The sequence below is a fragment of the Penaeus monodon genome, chromosome 37 (genome assembly GCF_015228065.2).
Source record: "Penaeus monodon isolate SGIC_2016 chromosome 37, NSTDA_Pmon_1, whole genome shotgun sequence".
Classification (NCBI taxonomy): domain Eukaryota; kingdom Metazoa; phylum Arthropoda; class Malacostraca; order Decapoda; family Penaeidae; genus Penaeus; species Penaeus monodon.
This window is the reverse complement of record NC_051422.1, coordinates 31,255,484-31,267,853: the sequence shown is the minus strand read 5'-3', so window position 1 is coordinate 31,267,853 and position 12,370 is coordinate 31,255,484. Positions and strand designations below refer to the sequence as shown.

Genomic DNA, 12,370 nt, shown 5'->3' with positions numbered 1-12,370 from the left:
ATACGGGTGCAGAGTACTGATAAAGAAGGAGGGGGTAATAGATGAAGAAAGTTGTGAGGGTGGAGGAAATGAAGTAGATGATGTTTTCAAGTGGTTGAGGAATGGCCTGGGTGGATGATTTGGACTGAGGTGATAGTTGGCACTGAGGAGAAGGTAGTAGCAGCATTGTTCAGAGTCGTGTTCAAGGGAGCGCCTGGGTCGGGGAACCAGGAGAATTTAAATCTGTGGGTATAGTTGATAAAGGGACAAGCTTCAATGGCGCTAAAACAGTACAAAATCTGCATGCCATGGTAAGCTTAGATTACCTTTGGGAGAAAAGTAGTCCATCCCTCAGGGTCCCCTCAACATAACCATAACTCCCCCTGGCCGTTCATGGCTGGCACAGTCAGCCTTTCATCCTTTCAACACGGCTCTCACACCTAACAAGTGGACAGACGAAGGGGTTGGAGAAGAAAAGGAAATGGGAGGGGGAAGGGGAAAAGACCGTGCAAAATCAAGGGTCGAGGCCCAAGGCAGGGGTGATCCCCAGCATTGGGTTCCAGTCTGTCTCCTATGGGGGGGTGGGGGCGAGGCCAACTTGGAATCTGCGAATTGCCACCTCAGACTCAAACTTTATTCATGGGAGGTATAGATACTTACAGCCAAATATTCTTGATATATACACTTTTCTCTTTTAAGGACACTCAGACAGTATTAATAGGAAGAAATTAAAGCATTCCATTAAATTGATTTCCAATTTTTATTTGCAATTCTGCATATCTAAAGTATACTTAGTTCTCGTTCTCTTCATTTTCAGAAACAAGACTTATCCACAAAGATACAGAGAATGCTTAGGAACATCTAGGACAATACTTACTCAAGTTTGTTTTTTTTTGTAAATATAAATATATAGTGAATTATCAAAAACAGAAACAAAAATATGAATCAGTGATGAAATCAATCTTTCAAGATCACAATTGAACCTTCACAAAGTGGAATGAAACAAAACATTTCTTACATTAAATCATGCAGTACACATAGTAAGAATGCAATGGCATCACATATTTACTAAAATTCTACCCCATTGATTTCTCCAAAATTTAAGTTATTTCTCTCAAACAATCAACTTTTCAAATAAAATGATACCATGAATCAAACCTCATGTTCACCTCCGGTAACTGTGTTGTGCAGATCTTAACTTATAGGAATGGGTCCCAGCCTATCCAAGATCTTCCAAGGATATTGGGGTCTGTCGCTTGCTCGAGAAGGACATCTACCTGCTGGTGAGTGCTGAGTCCTCGCTCACCAATGCTGGCCCGGACGGATTCTCCTCGGTCGCCTAAGACAGCTTGTTTGAGGTTCTCAATGGCCTTCTGTCTCACCACAAAATTATTTTGGGAAACTGCCCATAAGGTAATGTAGGCTGGGTTAATGTCACTCAGCTTATTGTTTAGCAATTCAATTCGTTTGTTAGAAAACAGTTCTACTTTGCTGTCCTGGGTGTCACCTTCCTGTTTCTGAACAAAGTCCAGCCAGTCTTTTGTTGGCTCTTTGACAAAGGCCTCTAAAACTGCTGTCAGTACGTGGCGTGATTCTTGAAGCGCTCCCAGTGCAGCAACCATGATTTCTTTCAATATTCCGACATGGCCTATCGGTTGAAATACATTTACAATTTGAGGACTCAGGCGAAATGGCATCAACTCTGGAACTGGCAGAAACTGCACAGCACTTTCAAAATGGTGGCCGAAGTCAATCCCAATCACACGACCAGTCTTCAGACTTACAAGGGAATTGCTACAATGACGATCGCCAATGCCTAAAAGCCACTGTGAGATACATAATGCTGCATAACTCACTGCAAAAGCACTTCTTAGGCTGAAAAAGCCTTCAGTGCTGCTTGACATCCTCACAAGTCCCCGGCGTAAGACATCCCATGGGATCTTGTTTACAACTTCTTCATATGCCTTTATAACATCACGCTTTTTGGCTTTCTTGACAACATTATAGTTTTCATTCTTTCCATAGAGAGCTCTTGCTTCACCATAACATTTCGTCTCATTTTCTCTATATGATTCATTTATAAAGTCCTTTAGGGGTTGAGTAGAATCGACCCACTGCAACATGCCCACTCTCAGAGAAAGTGGGATCACCTGATAGGTGTCCAGTGAAGGAACAGATGAAGCTTTGGTGCACAGTGGTGACCTAGCATATATACTGTTCATCAGTGTAAACATCTGCTCCATCCGCTGGTCAGTACGGAGATCTTCTCCCCACTTGACAAGGAACTTGTATTCCTTTTCATCGTCACCTCTAATTATAATCCTCATTGGCACGCGTATAGACGACATAAGCATGACATTTTCATCGAAACTCGAAATCTTCACATGATACTCAGGTAAAGGTTTGGACATTCCAGTATACTGACCAGGCAACTCGAGTACTTCTGAATACTTTGATGCCTGGAAGTTGGCCAGCCAGGGTGAATAAGCCTTCAACTGCCGAGGCAACTTTTTCGCCTCTTCTGGAGACAGCTGCAAGAACCTTCCCATGGAGCCAAGTTCCTTCTGAATGTCTCTCATAGACAAAGACTTAGCCTTCCTCAGATTTTCACCAAATGCTTTTGCAAAAGCTTCAGCCATTTGTTTCTTTGCTCGATCTTGCCTGGTATATGCCTCACCCTTTTCCTCTGCATTTCCTTTAGAAGACCTGTTCTGTACTTTTAAGAACTCACTTTCAATCTCCTTTAAACCCAGTTCCATCTTTTGTTTGTCTTTCTCTTGCAAAACATTTTGAATTGCATCTTTGCATGCAATGGACGGAATGACCATAAGTGACATCGCTGACACAAACTGATGTAGAAGTTTGTGTGAGCTGAGTAGGGCCTCTACCTTCTCACACATGGATTTAGCAAGTTTGCCTTCACGACTACTGAAGTCATACTGTTGTTTGCTAATCCCAAAAGGATATATAACTGCATGAGGGTATTCAGCTGCCAATCGCTCAACCACCGGCTGAAGAGCAGGCCCTGGAACTTTATCCACATATATGAGAATGTGACTTAACCAGAGCAAGAACATCCATATTGGTACTTTCTCAGATTCCTCCTGGAAAGATGATAAAAGACTTGCATCCTCATTCATCAAGTTTATCAGACGAGGGAAATGAAAATGAGCATCTCGTGACCCATTCGCCATTGCTCGGAGGACTGACACCATAAGGGATTTGGAATACTGTGACACATCCACATGATCTTTCCATTTTATAACACATTCTTCACAGTACTTGGCAAGTGCCATATGAGCATCACTATCTGATTTCAAATCATTTTGATTCAAAGCATCACTTTTTGTCAGTTTGCCCTCTGCACAAGTCACAGCAAGCTGGAGGCTTTTATAACTGCAGCTAAGAAGCTCTCTATGCCAGGATTCTTTTCCGTCTGCACCTTCAAATTTCTTTGATAACACCTGCATGTACTGATTATCTTCTGTCCAGTCATCACCCATATCCTGAATAGTACGGCAAATTTCCAAACAAAGGCGACTCTCTAATTTCAGATACTGTATCTCCACCCTTGGATTTTGATCTAATATTGACATTGAGCTTACCTTGCCTAGATATTTGGCCCATGCCTCCACTAGGTATTTTAGCTGATCAGATTGCTTCCCTTGACCCCTAAGGATGTGGGTCTTTGCCATCAAGAAATAGAACTGTGCTTTAGAGTACTCATCTTCGGACAGAGAGCTTATTTTCTTCAAATGTCGATTAGCCAAATGGTAATTGGAATTATGGAGAGCTGCCCTGATCACAAACCTGTGAGTGAAGTTCTTTGTGTCCTTAATAAGGTTCAAAACCTCCAAAGAGTCTTCAGGTAATTTTTTCTCCATTAGGTGTAAGTACAAGTCCCGATATGAAGCCAGACACTGGGTCATGAGCGGGTTGTCATCAATGCGGCATTTCTGTTTCTTCCAGCTGGTGACTGTTTGCTTGACTTTCGAAGAGTAAAAGTCTCGGTCTGCATATTTAACATTGTTCAAGCAGTCACTTAGTTCTGTTAACAGCTGAACATTTTGCAAAGTGTCCAATAAAGGATTGGGAGTAAGAACCGAGTACTGAGATAATGTTAAAAGGGTCATTGATGTAGCAGTGTTTGCATAAACATTTGCCTGTTCAAATTTCTCTTGGTGAGCAGCTAAGACACCTAACTGGAGTGACAAATCTCCCTCCAGCATGGATCTATGTCGCTGATCTCCCATTGACTGATCTATGAAAGCAATGAGATTCCCATCAGTCTCTGATCCATCCAGGATGTTCATGAGTTTAGAGTGGACCAAGGCAGGGAGGGCAGCTGCAGTTGGCTTGGGGAGGAGCCACACCCGGTTCAGATCAACCTCGCCGGCATCATCCTGCAAGAATCGCTTTTCTACAAAGTTCTCCAGTTCCGACCACTGCCCAAGGATGGCTGCACAATTGGAATACCATTCCTCCCAAAGGCGATTCTGAAAATATATTGTATATCAGTGCAAAATGAAGGGAGAGAAATCATTATGTAAAGGTTGCAAGAGGTGGAAAAAAAGGAAAAGCAGTAAACCCTTCTACGCAAACTAGACACAAAGGGAACTGCAAAACTTGGTCTGATCACAAGCTGATGACTTAGTTTTGAAGCAGATAAAAGGGAAAGAGTCCTGATAAATGAGTATCAAAATACGTAAAATATAAAAAGAGAAAATGGGAAGGGATATCTTGACAACTATTAGATGTATCCAATACATAACGGAGAAGGAGGAATGTGGGAAAGAAAGGCAGAATGAGCCATCCTTACTTCTGCCGGCAGAGGTTCCTCTTCCCAGTCAGTAGTGTCTAGGGATTGGCGATAGAGAAGGAATGCCTTCACATGGTTATTTGTTGCTTCTGCCTCAAGTGCCTTCTGTGTTTCCTCCTTTATGGCACCTAGTTTTCCTTGGACGACTCCTCTAACCACATCCCACATGTTGAGACTCTTGTACATTCTGACAAGGAGAGTGAAAATGAATATTCACAACGTTTACTTGTTAACTATCTATCTCTTGTTTATTGTCCATCTCTGCCACCAGAATATTATCCAGCTTCTACATTCATTGTAAACTTATATTCTTATCTGCAGCTAATAAGTGATTAAAAAGAAGAAGGTTCTTTCAATAAACCAAATCTAGGAAATTAAGAAACTTACTCAGCAATACTAAGCCAAAGGGCATCGTCCTGTGACAAGGCCTCTGCATCTCTACGCATCTTCTTGCGTGCTGGGTGTGGCTCCTCTCCTCGCTTGGATAGCAAAGCCTGCCTCTCCAGCACCAAGATGCCTAATGCTTCCAGCCGACTTCCCAAACAAGCTGATGAAAGAGAGTGTTGTACTCTATGGATCTCAATTGTCATGTTGCTAATTAAGATGAGATTATAATAACTGTTGCCTTAACCCACCATCACCAGGAGAATGTGTCCACTGTGCTATTATTTTGTGAAATGTCTCAGCACATAGATGGCTCCACAAGTGATTAGTGTACATGCCATCCCCAGCTGCATCAGTCAAAGGTCTATGAGATGTTCTCTTGCTCTTAGTGACTGAATCTTACTTTGTAAAATATTCTATCAATTTTTCTGTACAAAAGAAGAAAGAAAAAGAAAAAGAAAGAAAGGAAAGACAAAAAAAAATGAGGGGGAGATACATGACATGAATCAGCTTTCACTTCATATTCTGAAATGACTACCCAAAACATCTGCAGTTATTATTGCCATCATTACTGTCGAAATTTGCAAAACGTGGATACAGGGAAAATGAATTATGGTAAGAAAATAGAGAAGAGGTAAATAATACCTGTTTTTTGGATAGAGACAAATAAAAAATAGAAAAAATGTAAACACAAAATATCAAAGACATTTTGGACATTACATCTTGATGATGTCTGAATGTTACTTGATGATAATTAGTAGAATGTAATCAATTACTCATTTTGTCAAAAGTCTACGAGGAGACAGCTTTTCAGTTCAGACTCAGATAATTTGAGAACTGAACCACAACAATGAACAAAAGAAAACATCACCTGAAACCACCAAAGAAACAGTGCCAGAGTTGCCCCATCTCTCAGCGGAAGACTTTTAAAAAATGCCCCTTTACCTGCTGTTAGTGACTCAGGGTTGGTTCTAACATCATTGTTGATCATCAAATGCAACACTGTCCTTAGCATTTGTGGGCAACACATGTAACTGCTACTAAGGATGCTGTTAAGGGCTTCATGCAACTGCTGGTTCCACTCTTGCTCTTCTCTGTGGGGCATAGAAGTCCCAGCACTATTTATCACACCCTGTGCAAGGACTTCAAACAGCAAACAAGCCACCTTCTCATCACGCTGCAGAAAGAAAACAAATGATTAGGAAAAGAGCCTCTTAATTCAGGCATCATGAGAGGGATTGCTTATCATACAAGTAAAACATACATACAGTAACCGGAGTATTCTGGCATCAAATACATAAGCAGCTGGTTAAGACAACAATAATGAAAACAAAAGGCTGAGCTAGTAATTCTTGCAATCTCAGATAACTTTTAGGTAACAACAAACCTGAGAGAGTGCTTGCAAGGGTGCAATCAAAGCCCGATGAGGAATCTGGACATCTGGAAGCTCACCAACACGATATTGCCTGTACATTGTTACCTGGCAGAAACAAAAAGAAAAGAAATCTCAGACCTTCTACCAAATCTTGTAAAAACAATACTAATTCAACTTATGCTCAAAAGCAGAGAAAAAGGGAACAGCCACTGTATAAAATTACATCAAAATATCAATGAGCAGGGACACTTTGGAGGTTAGGTTGCTCCTAAGAGTAACCTGGTTACTAAATGATTTAAATACGATCTTAAAGCTGATAAAAGTAAAGTAAATAAAGGGTAGCTATTATAAAATTATCCATGTGATGGTGAAGGGGATCACGAGGTAAAAAAAAGGAAGTTTAATCAATCAACACAAGAGGGCAAGCACAAATGTCAAAAATACACAAAATGGCTTAATCAAGCTACATATCCGCATACCTGGGCCTCTCTTCTGAACTTCCTCTCCTTCTCTAACTTCTCTCTTAGTTTACTACGTCTTTCTTCCATTTTGGCAAAGTAAATAGACTGCTTTTCCCTGTCTTGGTTCTTCACAAATCTTCTCCTTATCAACTTTGACTGGCTAGCATCAGCTGCATCTGTATATCAAGGGAAGATAAATCAATACATATAAAGAAAGCTAAACAAGAACAATCTTGATTTGTCTGTTGAGATTTTCACCTCAAACATTACATTACAAAAAGAAATAACCTATCAGCATACTAATACAACTGCCCAACTTTGGGAATCTTAATCTGAAAAAGGTAGTATAGCCAATGTACACTGTAGGGTGACTATCTAATTTCTTCACTGGGTATTTAGTTTCATTTCCCATGTATAATTTCAGTTCCTCTTAATTCTTACCATTACCATCAGGTTCATCTGCAGGTCTCATTCTGGAGTTCCCAATACCTGGACGCTTGAAACGCTTCATGTCTTTCTGACCTGCGAATAAGATGTCATAAAAATGAGATCTTTGTAGATACGGCATGACACTTTATAAGAGATATGAGTACTTATTCGTACATAAATAATTTTATCATCATTATCATTTCCTGTGTGTGTCTTTTCTATTTCAACCATTACCAACCAAAACATTAGCTACCTACAGAAATAAAAACTGACCTGATGCTCCAACATTAAAAATGAGTCCAGAGCTGGATCCCTGCGTGGGAGCATGAGTGGCTTCATACTCCATGTCAGCCAATGTTGTGTCAAAAGTTGAATCCGTGACCCAGTTGTAAGTGGCACCTGTAAAAAGTACAATATTACATTACTATCTACTTGTGTTACAAAAGGAAACATATAAAGACCAAAGGTATTAATGGCTACAGTTGCTTTGTTTATCTGTCATTGTATGTTGGTCACTGCAAGTTTTTGGGGGACTTTAATCATACTGACATTGAGGTGACTGGTATAGCAGCTCTAGTTATATAAGGGGTTATTGCAGTGTATATTGCCTGTAAAAGTAAATTTAATTCATGATATATGTATTGCCAAATCACTAATATGTATTTAAGGCAAAATTAATCATTCACATTTCATTACATTGGTATATAATCTAACCTGATATCAGCCATAAAATATAAAAAGTTTACCAACATTCCATAAGTCTATGATAAGCTAATATTTTATACCATATTTCTTGGCATTAAATACAATTATAACCGTACTACACAACATCTTTCAACTTGATATATTACCAGGTGCCTGGGTAGCAGAAAAAACATTTGCCTGCGTTGCCTGCACACCCGCTGGACCATCAGTTTCCATATCTGCATCACTCCCTTGTGTGTAGGACAACAGGGAGTTCAAAGACATGTCATTGCCTGCCTGCGTCTCTGCAAACATTGGGATCATGGACGCATGCCTGGCACGCCATGCTGTGCTCACTTTCATTTCCTGTTTGAAGGAGTGTATAGACAATGATCAATTACTTTTACTAGTTAGCAATATACTATTGGCATAAATTATCACATAAAAGCAAGCAATAATACTGTTAAATAGAACTATATATTCCAATATTTTATACACTCTTTAATATCTGAAATAATGATGATAATGATAATTAAAATAAAAATATATGACTTTTACAAACCTTCCTTAATATGCATTCTTATGGTCAGAAATGTGCAATACTTACCCTGAATTTACACTCAGTCAGTGGTTGGTCAAATATATTCCTCTGGTAATCTGCAGAGTGCCTTGTTGCTTCCAAGAGAATGTAAATAGCCATCTGCAAGAATGAGTCCTCACTCTCTGGGCTGTACATCTTTCTTAGGATGTGAAGGAGGCATTGAGTTAAGTTGATATTTCGTGCACCTGAAAATGATATCATTGATTAGGAAATCATACCATTACAACATCAAATCTGTATCTCTAATCGCTGCAAAATAATACATACTTTGCAGAATCTCCAAGGCAATACACATTACACTTTCCTATAATATTTACCTTCTGACAATAAACAAGGGAGAGAAAATAAAAGTAACTCTAACAAATGGAAGAAGTAAATCAACTAACAAAAGACAACTAGACTTATTTCATTACCTATTTTCCTGAGTTAAAAAGAAATAAAGAAAAAGTGTATTTTCTATAACCTTTTAGTTATACAACTATATTATGAGAAAAAGTAAAAAGAAAATACACAAGGCACATTTTAACCATTACCCTGCAACCAGAAGTTGAGAACAATCTGCCGGAGAGCAGCATCCTCTTCCTTTACTGCCCTGAGCAACACTCCACGAGCTTGGGATTCCAGCTGATGCCCATCTTCAGTATCACTGTTACTGCAAAGGAAAATAATATTCAATGGATATGTTTTTTTATACCTTTCAAGGCTTCTTAACTTGTTGACATTAGGCCGTTTCCCTAACACTCCCTTCTATGTTAATGATGAAAATTATCATACATTTAATATGATCAAATATCCTCCTTATATCTCATATATATTCAGATCTTCATGATATTTCAGATTCTTCATTGTTAGCAATTCTCAGTGGTCACTTTAATTTCACTGGTTTTAAGGTACCAGCTTTTATCATTTATTCACTAATAGTATTCTACCTCCACCCAGATGATGGAAAGTTAATCTTGTTTTGTGTAACAGCTGAAATAATATTTGAAGGTTTATACAAAACCTATTTAACAAACACATTTACTTTAAAAAGTTACTTTGAGTGAAGAAATTCTTGGGTTTAGAGAGAGAGAGAGAGAGAGAGAGAGAGAGAGAGAGAGAGAGAGGAGAGAGAGGAGAGAGAGAGAGGAGAGAGAGAGAGAGAGAGAGAGAGAGAGAGAGAGAGAGAGAGAGAGAGAGAAGGGAGAGGAGAGAGAAAGAGAGAGAGAGAGGAGAGAGAGAGAGAGAAAGGAGGAGGGGGAGGAGGGAGAGAGAGGAGAGAGGAGGAGAGGAGGAAGAGGAGAGAGAGGAGAAGGGGAGAGAGAGAGAAGGGGAGGAGAAAGGGAGAGAGGAAGAGAAAGGGAGAGAGGAGAGAAGGGGAGAGAGAGGGGAAGAAGAGAGGGAGAGGGGAGAGAGAGGAAAGGGAGGAGAGAGAGAGAGAAAGGGAGAGAGAGAGAGAGAGGGAGAGGGAGAGGGGAGAGGGGAGGGAGAGAGGGAGAGAGAGGGAGGGAGGGAGAGAGAGAGAGGGAGGGAGGGGGAGGGATAGAGGGAGGGATGGAGGGAGGGAGAGGGAGAGGGAGAGGGAGAGGGAGAGGGAGAGAGAGAGAGAGAGAGAGCGAACGAGCGAGCGAGCAGAAAACAGAGAAGAAAACTCACCTGAAATTATCATAGACCCAAAACAGGACATCATACATTGTTTCTCGACAACTTGGTGCTGGGTGAGATGCAAAAGCTACCACTCCCGGCATAAAGTACAAAAGCTGTGAGGGTGTGAGTCGTGGCATGACAGCATTCACCAACTGAAGGGCCACTAGTTGTGTTGATGCTTCTCTGAAATGATCAAGTACAAAATGGTGATTGATTATAATGCATTTCAATTCATACATATGAACACCATCCTAAGTAATAACTGAAAGATAATTATAAGGACCAGTCATATAATCATTTTAAATCAAAGACTCCCTTTCTCTATTAAAAACCTTAAATCTGGAATTTGGGTTTGTAATTGGTTAACAGTAAATGACAATTTATCGCTCAACCACAAAGCCTAAAGATATAAAATCTGATATTAAAGACTATTATTCTTTATTGAAAAATATATATGTATACATGTTTTATACTTTACATAAGACACATATAAAAGAGAAGCTTCGTGATGAATGACTATCGTAAAGATAATGTTAGATAATCACAAAGACAAGAATAATCAATAATCACATTTATAACTAAGTGGAGGAAAAACCATGATTTAGGAAAACCAAAATAGAATGATAAAATACTTACTTTTTTGAAAGGATATCAAGGAGATTCTGCTCTTTGAGATGAAGGTAAATATCCTCCATGGTAGCAGAATGAGAAATAAGGCATTCCAGGACATTTTTGCGATGTATGCCATACAACTTGGGCAGCAGATTCAGGAGTTTGTTGACCAATCTGCAAACACGATTAGCACACAGTAATAGATAACTTTACATAGAGGTAAAAGGATGATACAGAATTTTAAAGAATTCAGGCACTAAATGCTCAGGAATACCAAGAAAATGACAAAACATTAGAGAACTAAATATATCCCATCATAAAGAACTGAACTCACCTCTTGACAAAAGACGGATAATGTTTATGGATATTGTAAACACATGTCAGCCCTTGCCCTTGCATCTTGACTGTCAATTCAGTTACCCTCTTCACCACTGCATCCTCTAGTGCATCAACTGAACCTGGTAGGAGAGGATTCATGCTTTGAATCTAATTAGTAAGATTAAACAATCTGATTCTAACCCAAAAGCTTACAAATAATGGAGCAAAAATGAAGATCAATGAAATTACAGATTCTTCATTTTTCAAAAATTGATCAGAGACTGTCCAAAATTACTGAACCCAATACAAAAAATACTAACATGATGATCAACTGATTACTTATGCCTAAGTCTGAAAGGAAACATAGATCATGCCGTTAATATTCGAAGTATGAAAAGCTTGGGACTTTTTAAAAAAAAGGAGGTAGCTCCCATATTAATATTTAATCTTGATATTACACAAAAGAATTTTTGCATAAAACTTCTCTTTCTGTTATCATTAAGCCTTATAATTCAGATTTTCCTGTTCAGTTGTAGTACATCCAAAAAGTTTAAGTGAATCGAGACCCATTAATAGCTCTTACCATCTTCCTGAGATGTATATTTCAGGATGAGGCCCATAACTTCAGCAGCTGCTCCATAGACACTGGCATAATGTGCACCTAGAAGCTTGATCACAAGAGACTCACATCTAGCATGTAATGAGGGGGAGAAAGAGAAAACAGATGTCAGAAAGTAACTGTGAATTCATTTAAAATTATAATGATCTAAAAATCATTAAAAACAATTAGCAGGAGGGCAAAGGCTAATGTGAAAGATGAAGAAGAGATCCTACTACATGAATATACGTGACAGTTGGAATGACGATTAACCTCTTAACCCATTGGATCTGGATAATTCACTGCCAACATGTGACCCAAAATATGGGCATTAACCCGTTACTACCAGGCCATGCGTATAGCCATCATAACAAATCTTCCGGTCACGGTTATACGTGTCGAAAAGGAAGTTCCGCTACATGTAGTGGACTCCCGCTCCAAACAGCAGGACAGCTGCCAGAAATCACCAAAGTCAGTGATGCCG

The 12,370-nt window shown here is 39.4% G+C and overlaps 1 protein-coding gene across 2 annotated transcripts in view; it reads right to left on the bottom strand.

The window, feature by feature from the left end:
* Positions 1 to 720: 720 nt before the first annotated feature.
* Positions 721 to 12,370, bottom strand: part of LOC119596304 (DNA-dependent protein kinase catalytic subunit-like) — a 35,038-nt gene continuing 23,388 nt past the window's right edge. For both annotated transcript variants that reach the window (XM_037945478.1, XM_037945479.1), the window contains exons 35-49: positions 11,872 to 11,978; positions 11,305 to 11,428; positions 10,995 to 11,144; positions 10,368 to 10,541; positions 9,266 to 9,384; positions 8,739 to 8,917; positions 8,299 to 8,497; positions 7,721 to 7,846; positions 7,460 to 7,540; positions 7,037 to 7,194; positions 6,570 to 6,662; positions 6,128 to 6,359; positions 5,186 to 5,345; positions 4,799 to 4,985; positions 721 to 4,475 (exon numbers count right to left, since the gene is read on the bottom strand). In XM_037945478.1, the coding sequence (XP_037801406.1) occupies positions 1,179 to 4,475; positions 4,799 to 4,985; positions 5,186 to 5,345; positions 6,128 to 6,359; positions 6,570 to 6,662; positions 7,037 to 7,194; positions 7,460 to 7,540; positions 7,721 to 7,846; positions 8,299 to 8,497; positions 8,739 to 8,917; positions 9,266 to 9,384; positions 10,368 to 10,541; positions 10,995 to 11,144; positions 11,305 to 11,428; positions 11,872 to 11,978 (5,386 nt within the window). In that variant the 3' untranslated portion in view covers positions 721 to 1,178. The remainder of the gene's footprint in view (positions 4,476 to 4,798; positions 4,986 to 5,185; positions 5,346 to 6,127; positions 6,360 to 6,569; positions 6,663 to 7,036; positions 7,195 to 7,459; positions 7,541 to 7,720; positions 7,847 to 8,298; positions 8,498 to 8,738; positions 8,918 to 9,265; positions 9,385 to 10,367; positions 10,542 to 10,994; positions 11,145 to 11,304; positions 11,429 to 11,871; positions 11,979 to 12,370) is intronic.